The sequence below is a fragment of the Scleropages formosus genome, chromosome 4, assembly GCF_900964775.1.
Source record: "Scleropages formosus chromosome 4, fSclFor1.1, whole genome shotgun sequence".
In the NCBI taxonomy this organism is placed as follows: Eukaryota; Metazoa; Chordata; class Actinopteri; order Osteoglossiformes; family Osteoglossidae; genus Scleropages; species Scleropages formosus.
In genome coordinates this window covers 27,066,672-27,083,674 of record NC_041809.1, presented here as the reverse complement: position 1 = coordinate 27,083,674, position 17,003 = coordinate 27,066,672, and the positions used below count along the sequence as shown (strand labels likewise).

The window sequence follows — 17,003 nt, the reverse complement described above, 5'->3', positions numbered from 1 at the left end:
TAATAAAGTGTATTTTCTGTATGTGGTTATGAGAGCTGTACCGTAACTAGCGGTTGTCCAAATTTGTTAGTCAGTAAAGCTGACCAAGTAATGGTTTAGTATAGTAAAGGGAAGGCCCAGGACTCCTGAGAGGAACCTTTAGCCTTTGAGATTGTACATCAAATCTAACCTGTTTACTTAGAATGCTGGGAAAAACATCCAGTCAGCCATCTCTCCCTCATGCAGCACTTTCCAAATGAAAAGATATTCAGTCGGTTGGTGACAGTTCAAGCTCTCATTTGGTGTCAGATGTTGTTCCAAGGCTAATAAAGATCGAATGCAGAGAACCTGATCTGCATGGCCTCGGTGGCAATGTTTCTACATTGGTACTCCTGAGAGCAGAAGGGTTTATTAAAACCATGATGGTGTTCATTTTCATTATATGGTTGTGTTTCAGGTATTTTTCATTTTAGAGGGAACTTCTCCAGAGACGGCAAGTGGCTGGGCTGAAGTCTCCTAAAATTTGCAGGAAAAATCAATCAAAGCGTGAATACATTTATCCATATTTTGCCGTAATTGGTTGTGTTTTTGTTATATATTATTACATTATTGTTGGCAGTTTTGTTAATGTAACTAGAGGCTGAATGTCATTTGTCAATGTCAATGTAATGTAACTGAAGCCAGGATGTCCACTACAGTCCTTACCACTTTCTACAGGTGTGCTGTGGAGTCCGTCCTCACAGGGTGTTACATCCTGGTGTGGCAGCTGCTCCACAGGACAAGAAAGCCATACAGAGGGTGGTCAAAACAGCTCAGGGAATCATTGGCACACAGCTACCAGCAGTCCGGGACACCTACACCACACTCTACTTCAGAAAGATGATACGCATCATGAGAGACCATAGTCACCCCGCATGGGCACTCTTCTCTTCCCTACATCTGCGAAGCAGCTCAGGTCTATTCGAACCCGCACTGCTAGGTACAGGAACAGCTTTTACCCCACTGCTGTAAGAGTATACAACACTCACCAATGTGCCACCTTTAGTAGCTAGAGTTGGACTGCTCCACCCAAGCACATTGGTAAATTACACTGTCACTTTAAGCATTCTCACGCTCAGAGTTCTCTGGCTGTCTAGTGGTATTTATTGTTATTGTTACTGTTATTTATTGTTATTGCTTCTTAGCATTACTCATTGTCATTTCTATTGTCTTGTCCATAGTCTGAGGAGAAGCATTCAAAAAGAATTTCATGATACTTGTACACGGTACTTGTATCTATGACAATAAACTTGAAACTTGGAGGAGACTTAATTGCTCTTAATTATGTGTTTGAGTTAGTGGGAGGTGTAATCTTAGCACGGAGCAGGACAGCCTTCTCACTGCCTGCTGTGTGCCAGCTCATCTTAATGTGGACAAGCTGTTGCTTTTTAAAGGAACACAAATTGGCAGCTGGGCTGCAATTGTAAGGAAGTTTTTTTTTTTTTCTTTCTTTGCCCCAAGGAGTGAAAGGAGGTGAATGTGGCATAAGTACTAACTTAGTGAAGAGTTTCTGAGTAGGGGTTTTCACCTTGCCTTGATTAAATTTACTTGAATGTTGTTAACGTAGACATTCAATCATTCTGTTTGGAATTTAATGATAAAAGCTAAAGTTTTAATTAGAAAAACCTGCTGCTTGGAGATTCTATTCAGTCTCTTTTGCCACAAATTGCTGTAGAAGTATGTGTAACTGTTGTGTGAACACTTCTGGAGATTGTTTATGGATCACTGTATTATTCTTATAAAACCCATACTTGCAGTATGTTTGTGTGTCTATAACAACATATGGCCCAGTGAAGTAACATGTTTTTCCTTCTGTTGCTGCAGGAGGAATTGTTTTAGGAGGAGCTATTGCTTAGTACACATGACATGATGGCCCTGGTTGGTTAACTGTTGCTTGCTATTCAGCATAATCTGGAGTTGTCCTAGGAACTGGGTGCTTGGTAGATAAACTGTGGGATACACAAACCAGCTGATCTACTCCTCTGTAGAGCTTCCCAGGGCAGGAATCATTTTATTTCCTCTTTCAGTCATTCTGAAAAGAAGCAATTGACTCCTGGCCAGACCAGCTCAATTTCTGCATGATTGGTGGATTTGCGGTTGTCACCATCTGGCACACAGGCAAACAGTGTAATACTCATTTAAGGTAGAACCTTCTGCAGCTCTAATCCTGCATGATTTAGGAATGTATGACAGCAGCAGACTTGCACCTGAAGTGCAAGGTCATTACCAAGCTATTGGTTTACTGGATCCTACAGGCCTGTCACTTTATTTCTGCCCCAGAAATTTTGCTGAATTATGATGGGTGTCAAAAGCAGGGAACCGGGGGATTCAGTGGATCTGGGAGTTTGTCCCAAACACTCCTGTTGAGACTAAACAGGGCTAAGGATCCTTGGACTTCAAACCTCTGTATGTCCATAATTTTGCAAAGTGACTTGTATGAACCTAACTGATGCAATATGAGATGTTACAAAATTCACTGTAGTTAAAAGCATCTTTAATGAAACTTGCTTGTTCTTCTAGTATTAGCTCAGGAAAGAATTGAACATTAAATTTACAGTGCCTGTATTCATTTAGCTGATGCTTTTCTCCAAGGAGACTTACAGTGCTAAGCTACTTACAGTTATTTACTAGTTTACACAGTGGGGCAATCTTACTGGAGTGATTGAAGATAAGTACTTTGCTCAAGGGTATTACAGCAGTAGGTGAGGTTCAAACTGGCAACCTTTGGATTGAGGGGCAGCAGCTCTTACCCCTATACAATCAGCTGCCCCTACTATGGATAGCAGACTTTACTGATGACTATGGAATAAAGAGCTTTTAATTCTGGGTGATTTATTTCTGTAGCCAAAAGCCAACCATGTTCTAAGACATGGAAACATGGCACAGGTAACTGCCGAGCCCCAGACAGACTTGGGCAAGAGGTACCACTGTAGTTCAGAAGTGGATTACCAAGTTAAGGGTGAGGTAGTACATTGCTGTTGAGGCTTTGAGAAAGAGAAAATTGGCCCAGTTTTGCTAAATGTGTTCTACATCACCTCGTCTGAACCGCTTGTCCTATACGGGGTTGTGGGGAGCCAGAGCCTAACCCAGCAACTCAGGGCATAAGGCTGGAGGGGGAGGGGACACACCCAGGACAGGATGCCAGTCTGTCACAAGGCACCCCAAGCCGGGCTCAAACCCCAGGCCCACTGGAGAGCAGGACCCGGTCCAACCCACTGTGCCACCGCACCCCCTAAATGTGTTCTATAAATCTTCAGATGTAAGTAGACAAAGTGTGAGGATTTTTTTGTTGTGGGATTAGTGAAAATCAAGATATCTCAAGCAATTCTGTGTAGACCATGCCATAAGGTGTGTAGAACAAACATCTGCAGGACACATTGCCTTCGAAGCTATTTAGACTTCTGCGCAACGCTTCCTTTTTCAGTCCTGCCTCACCCTGGTGAAAGACAAGATGATGCAAGGTGTACGAAATTCCACACAAGAATGAAGCGGACTCATTTAGAATGTGTTCCAGATATGAGACAAGATTCTGACCACACTGCTCCCTCATTGTCATGAAGCAGTCACTTAATTTCATATTAAGCTTCTGATCACATACTAAAATCTGGGAGTACATGCAGGAACTTAATGTATGGGTTTCATATTTGAGCAAAATATGAAATTACACACACACACACACAGATTTCCTGAACCGCTTGTCCCATACGGGGTCACGGGGCCTACCCAGCAACACAGGGCGGAAGGGACACACCCAGGACAGGACGCCAGTCCGTTGCAAGGCACCCCAAGCGGGACTCGAACCCCAGACCCACTGGAGAGCAGGACCCGGTCCAACCCACTGCACCACCACGCTCCCCTGAAATTACTGAAATTCTTGTTTAAAAATCTTTACACAAGTAGAGAAATAAGTATTCAAAGAACTCTCACATAAAATATTTTTATTGACAATACAAATGAGGCATGCCACTGCAAAACACAGACCATGTCTGTGGTAGTTGCTGGGGTATCCACCACTATTTATATTGTGCAGTAAAAATCCATTCATTGATAGAATCATGAGTTTAGTATTTGACAAAGGTCTGTCACACATTCTTTCCATCAGCACCTGAATGCCATCTGATTGTCCTCCATTGCCATGTTGCATATAACATAATATTGCCTTTGACAGCCTTCCCACCAAGAGGGAGTTATTGCACACCGATCCAGGATCAGTCAAGTTATAACATCCCTTATTCCACTTATAATATTCATTTTTAGACAGCTGACAATGATTTAGCCACATAACACACTTTCGTTATACATACATCCACTTGTATTCACCAATTAACAATTATGCAAATGTCACATGGAACCAAGCAAGTTTTAGCTTCCCACCATAATGGGTATAATGCTGGGTAAGCCCGCTGTGGCTTTCTACTCCATAACGGAAACAGACTAACCAAAGAACTCAGGTCAATTTGATGTATCATTCAGTTGTAACTTATTCCAGGAATACAATATGTGTAGTATAAGGATGAACTATCATCATACAACAGTTAACATCTACACATAGGTTCACTAAAATGTAGGAACTAATTACAAATACATAAATGGTAAGCTGTACGTATATTGGCAACTCATGAGGACATGTATGCATTCACCCCTTCAATGTCTGAAAATTAAATATCTGAAAAGATACCTCTTACTGAGCGTAGTCTGAAATGACTACACATAACTGGTACTGCAGCTTCTAAATATCAAATACCAATGCAAAAACTACACTTTTACTCCTCCGTGAAAGTGTTAGAAATGCTGACTACTGCATCACTATGAACTGACATTCAGAAAAAACTTGTTACAATGTATAGTTACATTTTATGCTAATTCAAACCTTCAGGAGTGTGTCCTTCACGGACACAAAATTTTTGCTCCTAATACAATATTTAAAAAATAATAAGAAAAAAAAAAAAAAACTGATGCAATGAGCACAACCCCCCCATTGCATAGGTAACACTGTGCTGTAGCGCCATCTAACGTGTGGAATGTAAAACAGAGACAGGCAACATCTTGTCTCAAACCTGTGTACGGACTGCACCATTCTGACAAAAGTGCCACTGCGCCTCCAAGTTAAAATTGTAAAGATGCATGTTTAAATACAACACCATGGAAAAAGACAAGTTACTCTTAAAATCACACTGAGCAGGGTAATGTAGAGTTGTCTATATAAATATGCATGAATATACACATCAAAGTGATCAGACTTCCTGCTGGTCAAGATTTATTTTTTGCTTCCAAGCTGGCAGCAGAGAAGCAAGGGCAGGACTGCAGGTTGGAGCCCAAAGACCTGTTGGCCCTGTCTCCTTATAGCCAGTCCGATCAGGGATGGCTAAGATTGCAGGAATGCAATAAGGGAGCTAATGAAATCCAGGGGTTTGTCTGCATGTATCCAGTGGCTAGCATCTGGGATATACTGGATCTCAGCAGCTGGGAAAAGGCGCTCAATTTCAGGGTAATCTTCAGAACTGTGCAGGGAAAAAAAGGAATAAGATTAAAAAGGCAGGAGTGTGACAGCTAAAGTATTTCACTGGTAAACTACAGGTCTCAATCTAAGCTAATATACAGTAGCTCTGCAGAACTTTTGATTTATTAGCACCATTTCTAATGTATTTTCAGTTGTACAATATTCATTTACCACATATCTCAGTTACACAAAGTATACAAATTATTGCTAAATTAAAATTTTCTAAATTTAAACTGTTGTGTCAGTGTGATTCTTTTACCAATTCATACATTGTGAACTTCAAACAATTCTATATCAGAATTATCATTTTGACATTAAATCTGACATGAAAGCCAAAAATGTAACAAAAACCACTTTACGTGATATATCCGGAGCTGGCTCCACCTAGGAAGAGGGTAGGGCCATTGTAGGTAGTGTTGAATTTGGGGAAGCTCATGATGTGATCAAGATGGTCTGCAATAGCCTCCAGGTTCACCCTCCAGGCATAGTGGCCATTCTGTTCCACCAAGTTGGTCAAGAGGAACTGTCTAACGGAACGTTCCTGCCATGACACCCAAACAAGTGAACACAGTCCAAACAAAAAGACAGATGATCCCAAGTGTAAAAAACAGAAGAATCAAAGAAAAAAAAAAAAAAAACACGAGAGCATTCTCAATGTTTTAATTTAGTGAAAACCTAAGAAAAATTGGCTTGTTACTGTATAGTGAAGAACAAAAGCATTGTGTCAGTTTTTCTGACCTACACAGGTAATGATTGCAGCAATGATTCCTAACTGACATCACCAACCTTAACGAGATCACGGAGCTGGTCCTCAGCCAACCTTCGTGCTGTAGAGCGTGGTATGTTGCTGGCTATTGTCACACCCTTCATTGCCTGTATATAAGCGTGGAAGTTGGTCCGAGTTGTGGTCTGCGCTGGGCTGATGTCCACCACCACCAGACGCTCAACCAGATCTGGCTGGGTCATAAAGGGGAGCAGAAAATTTTACGTGACTTAAAATATCTCCACTTATATTTTAGCGAAGCAACGATGGGCATCAACGAAGAGCCCTGTGACAGACTGGTTTACCTGCAGGAGAGCTGTTGTCATGGCCACTTTGCCTCCCATGCTGTGGCCAATCAGGACACACTTTGATATGTGCAACTGGCCAAGGAGGTGCTGAAGATCGTTGGTCATTGCTTCATAGGTCAGAAGGGGGCTGTGAGTGCTGTTGCCATGGTTTCGAGCGTCTACAGTCAGCACCTGACTGAACAAAGGAAAATCAGAAGGCCGGCATAGACATAGAGGCTGGATGGAAGGAAGTCTGGAACCATACTTGTATTTTCTCTAAACTGTTATATTTTACACAGAACTGTTTGTTGCTTTTTTTCTGCGTAGCGCGGTCCTCCGTTATGTTTCGAAGTCGATTCTCCACTCCACTCCCCCACCCCCGATCATGTCATGTGTTTTCGTGCTGCTGCACTTTAACCGTTGTCCCAGCAGGGCTGCAGCGCAGCTAATGCTACTAGCGGCCAACGGCGGTGGTCGGCCTACCTTCCGCCCCGTTCGCTGCACCAGGGACTTGGCTATCGAGTGGAAGTTGGATTTACTACCGAACAGCCCGTGGAGGAACACGAGTGGGCTGCCGGGCCCCGTCCCGTCGAAGACGTCATACATCAAATTCACCGGGCTGCAAAACACAGAGTGACACAGAACAGATCATCATGGGCCGCGTCAGCTGGAGCTGAAATAGTGAAAATATCAACAAACGGCACGCTAGGCACGTGTACAAAATTAATATTAGAGTATCAACAACAGTTAAAATGACACATAACCACCTGCGACTAAATTTACTTGATTAAAGAAAACCGGGACAGACACAGTTCTCCGTAAAGGACACGACCACGAAGAAAGCCCGCAGTGAAGTTATATATATATATATATATATATATATATTAGCTGGGACAGCGAGGACACACACCTGCTGGCCGGACAGGCGCTCGCGCTGTCACGAGCCGCGCGGTCCACTAGCCGCGAAGAGCCGCTGCAGAAAAAAGCTCCCAGTCCAGTGGGGAAACGTGACGGCCGCTCGCAGAAAGACACTCCGCGCAGGAGGCGACAAAGAAGACTCATTGTCGCACACGAGGTTATTTCTGCTGCTCTAGCTACCCGACACCATGCGTGTGTTTCCCGTAGGCAGAAAATACTGTCCCCTTTTCTTACAATTACACGGAGGGGAGGCGGGGAAAGCGACGCCACACGCAACTGGGGCAGTAGGATCCGGGCGTTGCGTGCGTTGTGACGTAATACGTTACATGTGCGTCAAAACGCCGAGTCAACCGAAAACCCCAACCATACGATATAGTGATCACAAAATGCTGAGTCGTATTTTTTAAAACCTGTGCTGCACCTGAAATGCTAAAATGATTATTTCTCTGTACACTCCTTTCTAATGGTTTTGTATGTCTTTAAGTATCCGCCATGTTTCTGCAGCTGATGATGATATTCACGCTGGTTGGTTTGAATGAAATTATGGATTCATTTATTAAATAAAACATTTACTGAAATGGAAGCGGATCAATGGAGAGTGGACAGAATGAATAGTCTGTGTCATCGCACACTTCTTGGTGGCCCATTCTGATCTTTAAGGAAAAAAATGTATGCTTCAGGCGTTGGAGCGCCTTGTCCACAATCTACCACTAGTTCCATCCGCTAACCAACCAGAAAATTGCCTTTTTTTCAAACTGCATTGTTGAGATGACCATCAGATGGCGCGAGGTCTTCTTAGAAAAGTTAAACTCGCTTTAAGTTCTCAACTTAAAGCTTCTTAAAATGCGAGTAAATTGCAAACATTTTGACGTGAACCAACGATTTAAACGCTACTGGAGGACACCTAACATCACGTTTTCTTCTCTTTATGATATACTTTAATACCATCAACTTTTACATTCATACACACGCTATGTACCTGAAATGCCTTTGGACTGTGGGAGGAAACCAGAGCATTGGGAGGAGGCACAGGTGCACATGAAGTGAACATGCAAACACAACCAAAGTGGATTTGAACCCAGGCTCCAAGAGCTGAGGCATCAGTGCTACCTGCTAGGCCACACTTAATGTTTTGTTCCGCTCTTAAATTATTCTCCCGTAATTAGCACTAGCAGATCACAGATAATTTAAAAGTATGTTAAAATCCTTTCTCCTGATTTTTTTATCTGTATAGTTTTACATCCCATATTTTAGTATTCAGCTTAGTTATTAAACAGCCTTAACTTCTATACTTTTATTATCCACAAAAAGAAACCAAAAAGAGTTGTTTTTTTATTTTTAAAAAAAATCCGGATTATTCTTATTTATTCAAGCCCCAGTAGTGAATTTGTTCCCTGGCCTCGGCAGCTGCTTCTAGACAGCGTGGCCATTAACTTTGATATAACACCCGGTTTTGTGCAGTGCACAATAATGTCATGTGTAGTTTCTATGGCCAGCGAGACCCATTTTTTGGTTTTTCTTTGTCCGTTGCCTTGAGAAACGCAAGCATGGCATTTTAACACCCAACAGAGCATGTAACCATGGTGAGGGTGTGAACCTGGGGCTTGTTAATGCAGTAGTGTCGCAGGCTAAAGGGAAGTGAGTGTATTTGCAAAATTAATATGATACATATGTAACAACACTTTCGGGATTTAGGGTAGACAGTATTTAAAAAAAAAACTTTTAATCTGCAGATGTCTTATCCACACATTAAAACTGGCAGTGTCTAATTAAACAACTAAATCACCTAAGTGAGCTCATTCTGAACAAGCAGGCACAATATAAACTCCAGAACTCATTTAACAGTGCAGATTTTACTGCTTACTTACTTCACTTGCCTCTTCTTATTCTTGCATCCTTACAAATGCTATTCATGCCTTCATACTTTTTTAAAGGATTTTTTAAATGTGTAAAAATTTCCATGATATCACACTCTCAGTCTTGCAGCCTTTGGCTCTCATTTGATTTTCGGGCTACTCAAAATAATTTACTGTGCATGTGTGTTGCTTTTCCAATAATTCCTGATTTTGACATTGGTAGAGGCGCTGTATTTATTTTTTTAATCACTGACTCAAAACTATCTGCGTTTAATGTTTTTTTTTTCTCATGAAGGGAGTGTCTGGTATTTTTCAGCTGGAAAATACTTCCAGAAGGCTGTTTTTGTATCTCAGGGTCTGTTATATTAGGGAGAATCACCTCATTGTATGAGGGGTGCCGGAGGGATCCTCCCACATGAAAACATCCTGTCCAAGAAGTCAACACTCCCGTCTCTGGCAGATATACATTCTTCAGTTACATTGGGAGGGGCTGGGGTGAGAGCTGGACAAACTCGAGTCCAGCAACTCCTTTTCAAAACTGGAAGTAGCACCACCTTAGATGTGAACATGTGGTTAAATAGCAAACTGTTTACATTTGCAGAAACCACAAAGCGGAGCGGCTCAGACATTTTTTCCAGGATGTACGACTGCTGGAAAGTGCGAAATTCACCAGACATGATTATATCTACCTGTGTGCCCTGTAAAACTGTGACATCCTTTACATTTACATTAAATTTACATTTATTAGTTTAATAGATGGCTTTTTCCTAAGTGCTATGGAACTCGAAGTAAACAAAAGTGTATTTCACCAACAGAGAGACACAGACAACGAAAGGGAGTCACAAAGTACAATGAGTTAGTTCAGTACCACAGTTTTTTTTTGCCAGCTTGCATTACACAAAATAGCTGTATGTAAAATGAATCGAAGGAATTTCTTTAATATTTTTTGAATATTGTTAGATAATGTAGAGAAAGTTTATAGAATCAATAGATCAGGAGAGAAGTGGGTCCGAAAAAGATATGTTTTGAGACTCTTCTTGAATGTTGAGAGGGATTCAGCAGTTCTGAGACTCTGTTAGTAGCTGTAAAATGAAATTTATTCAGATTTGCTTTCAGTCCTTTGAAAGGAAGACTGTGGTAGAGTTGAGTAAACTTTAGCTTGGAATACAATGAGAGGAAAAAAAGAAGAATGCTTTAAGATGGGAACAAAGAGGCATGCCCAAGAGCAAAAGATCACATTTCAGCTAAATGAACAGAAAAATGAAAAAGTCATCCATTAAACATCCAGTGTAAGACAGATACTGTAAGGAGATTTTTCATAAGCGGCAGGTGTAGTGGTTAGGGCTCCTGCTTTTGGACCTAAAGATTGTAGGTTTGATCCCCACAACTGGCTGTAGTACTCTTGAGCAAGGTATTTACTCTGAATTGCTCCAGTGACATTCCCTGGTCATATAAATGGGCCAATAATTGTAAGCTTGTAATAAATGTAACCTTAACATTGTAAGTCACTTAAGAGAAAAGTCTGAGCCAAATGTTAATATGTAGCTTCTGGTTTTATAGCTCCCTACCCCTGAATATGACGCGTAAACTGGGTAAAAAGAGAAAAAGAAAATCTTTTCCACTGAACAGTTCTGACTGAAGCAGTGAATGCCAGTAAAGTGGAATTCTGCTCCTGATCTCCACTGGCTGTGCCTTCAGAAGAATTATGGAGTTTTCTGAGCCAAAACAACATTACCTACTAATTTTGTAAATTAATCTCACATATTATTATTCTAACCAAGTAATCCAACAGAAATGTTTAGGGAAAATTTTTAAACTCGTTTTATATGCGTATGTTGACTCTGCCACAGTTCACAATTACTGATGTTGGAATTATCACCACTTTTAACTGTGACCTGGATTGTTCTTCTGCTCTTTTGGAGCTTGTTGTTAAGGTAACACCTTGTTGTAACATCCACCCCCCGCGGATCTTCAGCGGTTCTTTCCAGGGCGGTCCCGAGTGGGCCGGACTTCTCTGTGACACAAACAGGTGCCAGGCAACCTTCATTGCTCACCTCCAGCAGTATCGGTCACATGACAGCAGTTTCACCGTAGTTAGCAGAGCAGAGACGGGAGGGAAAGGGATTGAATTTGCTGGGGAATTTAGTTCATTTTTTCCTCCCGAGGGCAAGTGTTTCGAGGGGGGCAGGGATTCAGTCTGCATAAACAATGTACAACCATTGACCCAAGTGCCAGCAATCTTTGCACTACTATAGTAAAACAAGTACATCTCTGTGCATGTTGAGTCCTTTAACGGATGCTCTCTTCCAAAGTGGCTCTCAAGGTTGCCCTGGTGAGGCACAAGTGGATACAAGGAAGAGGTAAACTCAGCTCTGGTTATAGACACACACACGTCATCTGTAACCGCCTGTCCCCTGCGGGGTCGCAGCCTAACCCGGCAACACAGGGCAAAAGGCTGGAGGGGACACCCCCAGGACAGGGCACCAGTCTATCACAAGGCACCCCAAGCGGGACTCGAACCCCAAACCAATAGAGAGCAGGACCTGGTCCAACCCACTGCACCGCTGCGACACTGTACCCCCCTCCCCTGGCTATAGAATCACCTGTAAACCAATGGTGGCAACAAATTATACAGGTGACAGAAGCATCTGAAAAATGCAATCAAGGTGCTAGTGTTAAAAATTGATGACAAACTTTTTATGTACATGACTTGTAAAAAAAAAAAATTAAATTCCAAGATTAAATTTCAAAGTTCCCTGTTGTGTACTTGAGCATGTTCTGAAATGTCCTCATTAAAATGCTGAGCATGATTAACAGGACTAGAGCGGTACACCTTGGCATAGGGGGATAAATAATTGTTAACTGGTAAGTGGATTCGTCTATCCTGAGTTTCGTGCACCTACTCGTGCGATGAACATCGGTGCATAAAGTGGAAAGAAACAAATTAAGTTTACTTAAGATTCACACGTCTGCTACTATGTCTCTCTTTCTCCTAATGTAATGCAAAAATTGTATTTCTCTGAATTGCATGTTGCTTTGGAGAAATGCATCTGTTAAATGAATAAATGTAAACGTAAATGTAAATCGTTATCTGATGAAGCAGCTCCCCGTCTTTGTATTCCTCACTCCTTTGCAGAGTGCTGCCTCTTATGAAAACTGGAGAAGTAAGAAATAACCTAAAACATGACAGATTTAATGTTTTTTTTCACCTACCGGGTTTGTTTTCGAATTTTTTTTCTTTTTTTTTTTTTTTACATCGCAGTTCCCTGTAAATACTTATTAAAAAACATTTTGCAGATGATCTTCCTCTTGCTTTCAGGGCCAACATTGTTACTAAGGTGGAAGTTGACCTTTAGTGTAGACTTACTGCTTGTATTCATAAATACTGTCAAAATGTGCTTTTCACAGCACTATGTAAACGCCCCTAAACATAACTTCATGTGACTTCTTTAAAAATAGATAATTGTATCCTGAAAAATTATTCAAATGTGACCAACAAATATATTGCATTCAGTAAAAACAAGTTTTAAATATAGACTGTTCATGGCTAAACTGGGTCTGTAATTTGCCCTGGGAATTTCTGACCTGCCGCACCCTTCAAGACGTGGTTCGTTGCGCGCACACAGAGGCAGTTACCCGAGGAATGCTCTGGAAGGTTATTAACGCGGGAAGGGTCAGCCAACTTTAATCTTCTCGTTCCTGGCTTTGATTTACTCCTTAGCGTTTTAAGGTACCTTTCAGATGTTTTTTTAAAAAAAAATTCTGTTCAAGTCATAAATGTTCATTATCATAGCCTTGAAGCTGTAAATTCTATAAATGGTCTATTTCAAAGCCTTCATAGGCCTAAATCAACGGGATTCAATGGACATGATCAAAGTGCACCGGAATGCTGCTTCATTCAACAGTGAGCATTCAACAGCGTTCAAGTCCCAACAATAACGTTTTTTAAATAATATCAAATGTAGGTCAAAACTGATTCAAAAGCAATAAAATTCAACCTTTCTTTTAGGAACACTATGATGTATTTTGATGCAATGAGGATAGCATCGCAATCAGTTAAAAATTCCATAAAATACTCTCATAGAAGAACAATTTTTAAATAATTGTAGTACTTTTTTTAGTTACTACAGTTATTCCAATGGAACAGTAAGTATTCTCAGCATATTATGAACATTTATTTATAAACATCACTACAGAAGAAACACTTTGCTTATGATAAGCCGGTGTTATGTCACTTTGCATTCCACAGCCTGAGCCACATTACTTTTCACCTGTTGCTTTGCAACAGAATAAATGAGACCATACTCCTAATACAAATCATTTACTCACTTGTTCTGAAATACACATTTTTATTTCCTGTAAACAGCTCACAAAGTCTAATACGGAATTGGTAAAATGTGTTTGCTTTGTGGTGCTTAAGGATTTTGGCAGAGGTTTACATTTTCAAGTTCAGTACTGTAAGAGTACATTTATTCACTTAGCAGGCACTTTTCTCCAAAGCAACTTCTAGTGGATACTCTGTAGTGTTACAAGCCCACACACCTTATTCACCGCAGGGTCTTACACTGCTAGATGCACTACTTACAATGGGTCACTCATCCATACATCAGTGGAACACACTCTCTGTGTCACTCACACACTATGAGAGAAACTGAACAGCATGTCTTTGGACTGTGGGAGGAAACCAGAGCACCCAGAGAAAGCCCACACAAACATGGGGAGAACATGCAAACTCCACACAGACTGAGCAGGGATATGAACCCACATCCTCTCACACCACCCGGGCGCTGTGAGACAGCAGCACTACTCACTGTACCACCATGCCGCCGGAAGAGTGTGAAATTATTCCAGGCTTCAAATCTGACAAGCAGATGAAAACCAACAATCTTAGTGATTGCTACGTAGCAGAGCTATACTACTTTGAATGCTGGCAGAAATATACAGGATAGAATGTGTTTCTTCTGCAGATTTCTTTATTCTTTTAAATGTATTATATTGCATTGTGGCAGCTGAGCAGAGTACCATGGGTCACATGTTCATACATCTGATGAGACCATCCCCATGCTGCACATAGGTCGTATTAACAGTTGTTACCATGATCAGGTAATGATGCCTTTTTCCTGATGTTTAACTGCCTTTTGACCCCAAAGCCAAATTCTTCAATAGGTCAAAAGAATGTAAAGTATCCCTAATTGTGACAGATCTGCACCCTGGATGGACATTCCTCTTGTTCACCTATGCATACTTGTAAAAATAATAGTATATTAGTAACTTGGCCTGAGTGAAACTTTAACAGTTCTTTTTCAGCACTCACAGTTGCATTCAATCTCTCTGTTTAAAATGTCATGGGACTTCTGTGTTGTTAACAATGATTAATTAAAGCAAAAAAAAATCGTCTAATAATCTAAATATATTTAATTCTCATGCGAGACAGCAAGTAAATGGTGAATTGCCAGAAGAAAACAAAGGAATGTTGTCAAAGGGTAAATACACTGAGAACACATTTCCTTTTTTGACACAAACACACATTTTATTTCTTTTTTTGAAGTACAATAAATTGACAGCTAACCAGAGCAGGAAAAAACTGTTAATTTTTACACTCACTTTAACATCTTCACACAACAGAGGTCACTACAGCAATAGTAAATGGAAAAGAGAAACAATGCAAGAAAAAAGAAATGGCTTTTATTATTACAAACAAAAGAGCAAGTCAGTTTATGATAGGCACCGGTTGCTTGAAATATATAAAATGGTGGCTGTCTCTGTACTCCACCCTCGTTCAGAGAAAACACTAGTTCCATGTTCCACTCTCATCTTGTGACTCTGCATTCAGGACCCCATGTAAAAGTTGGAAAAGTTAAATATTATACAGGTAAGTAATAATATACAAGATATCACATATACATTTTTCCAGTGTTACGAATGTGATTCCTTGACTCTGTGAACAAGAATATGGAAAAAGACTGCAACATATACAGTATATAATGCATGATATAAGAAAACTATATTTTTATACATACAATGTATTTTATATATGCTTGAAATATATGGCCTACTCAGTCTTGAGTGTTAAAATGTTTTCCTTCTTTACTGTAGTTAAAATATTTCAGGTTGTGACTGTAAAAGCACAATATCCTCTACATATTTTCACAAATATGTTTAATATTTTTCATATTTCTGAGAATGGAACATTGCTCGCTGGACAACACATACATTTGCATGCATAAGAAAACCTTGCAGTTCAACGCCAAGTCTTACGTGACTAGGTTGTTGGAAGGTGTTTTGCATTCATATTTCCGGAAGACTTTTTCATGACCAAATTGAAGTAATGGTGGGAGGTTTCATCTTGTAATTCCTGCTCCTTGTTAATTAATGTGTTCAGCACAGAATTACACCCTAATGTAATCCATTTCTCGATATAGCATAGCGCAGGGTGTTTGTAATCAAAGATACAGTAGGTTTTCCCTCCTTTAAAAGGCAGGAAACATCGTGTAAAACCTTAGATGCACCCTGTTCAAAGCTTTAGAAAATTTAAAACTATAGGATGAATTTTGGCACCTAAACCATATGCATAAGCACGCAAAGAAGGAAAAAACTATAAAAAGATTCTAAAGGAGTAGTTATTCATAGCTTTTTTTTTCCTGTTAGCGCTAAGATAAAAAACATGTTACCAGTTTAACCAAGAGTGGTCTCAGCCCTGTTGCCGCTAGTGGCAGGTGTGTATCCGTCTCATGTAAAACCCATAATGGCCACCTGAGTGGATCTGAACCCACATTGAAGCAGAAAGCAGCAGCGACAGCGTCCCTTCATCATGGAGTCTCTTCACGGGTAACTCTTTGTTTCACATAACAACAGCAGGGAAGAGTCATTAGGTTGGGGGATCGGTGGGAGGTCATTAGGCTGGGTGGCAGGAGAACAGCTTCGTCTTGCTCAGACGTAGTCTTTCTTGTCGTAGCCACTCCTGGCGACAGATCGCGGAGCAGAATAAGCCATCCTGGAGGGGTTGTATTTCTGCTCCCGTGGGGGGCAAGAACAGCAGAGCATTGCACCACCAAAGACCATAAGGGCAGCTGCTGCCCAAGCGATGTACAGGGATGCACCAATCTCCCTGCGCTGGGCGTCGGTCAGCAGCGGGTTGTAAAAGTCCTGGATGATGGTGTTTGCTGACCAGGATGCCGGTATTAGCTGCATGATGCCAGAGATGATGAAAAGAATACCAGCCACAATCATTACCTTGGCTTTAGAGGCCTCATCCTCAATGCAGTTAGTGCATTTCGCACCAACGATGGAGATCAGCACAGCCAGGACAGAGATGATAATGGAGATGACGGTAAGGGCACGCGCAGCCTGCAGGTCCTGGGGAAGGGCAAGCATTGAGTCGTAGATCTTGCATTGCATCTGTCCCGTGCTCTGCATCACGCAGTTCATCCACAAGCCCTCCCAGATGACCTGTGCTGTCACAATGTTGGCTCCGATGAAGGCTGTGACCCTCCACATGGGCAGGGCGCAAGCCACAAGGGCGATGATCCAGCCTATGACGCCCAAAGCGATGCCCACGATCTCCAGTCCTGCCGACATGACCTCTCGTCGTCTTGGCTTTTCCGCACAAGCTTGAATCTGTCCGTTACCTGCAGCAGGTGGTGACTGTGATGCGGTTTGCA

General features: G+C 41.3%; 2 protein-coding genes across 3 annotated transcripts; both read right to left on the bottom strand.

The window, feature by feature from the left end:
- Positions 1–4,020: 4,020 nt before the first annotated feature.
- On the bottom strand, positions 4,021–9,380 carry abhd11 (abhydrolase domain containing 11). 2 transcript variants are annotated; one of them, XM_018730490.1, is made up of 6 exons: positions 9,355–9,380; positions 7,052–7,187; positions 6,587–6,760; positions 6,305–6,475; positions 5,878–6,059; positions 4,021–5,519 (listed from the first exon to the last, which is right to left on the bottom strand). In XM_018730490.1, exons 2-6 carry the CDS (start codon positions 7,172–7,174, stop codon positions 5,384–5,386), a joined length of 786 nt encoding a protein of 261 aa, XP_018586006.1. In that variant the 5' UTR covers positions 7,175–7,187; positions 9,355–9,380; the 3' UTR covers positions 4,021–5,383. The 2 variants fall into 2 exon arrangements, with proteins under 2 accessions (XP_018586006.1, XP_018586005.1); XM_018730489.2 differs by lacking the exon at positions 9,355–9,380 and adding an exon at positions 7,479–7,769.
- A 5,491-nt stretch (positions 9,381–14,871) lies between these two features.
- On the bottom strand, positions 14,872–17,003 carry LOC108921304 (claudin-3-like). Its single transcript, XM_018730736.2, has one exon. The coding sequence runs from the start codon at positions 16,918–16,920 to the stop codon at positions 16,273–16,275; it is 648 nt and encodes a 215-aa protein (XP_018586252.1). The 5' UTR covers positions 16,921–17,003; the 3' UTR covers positions 14,872–16,272.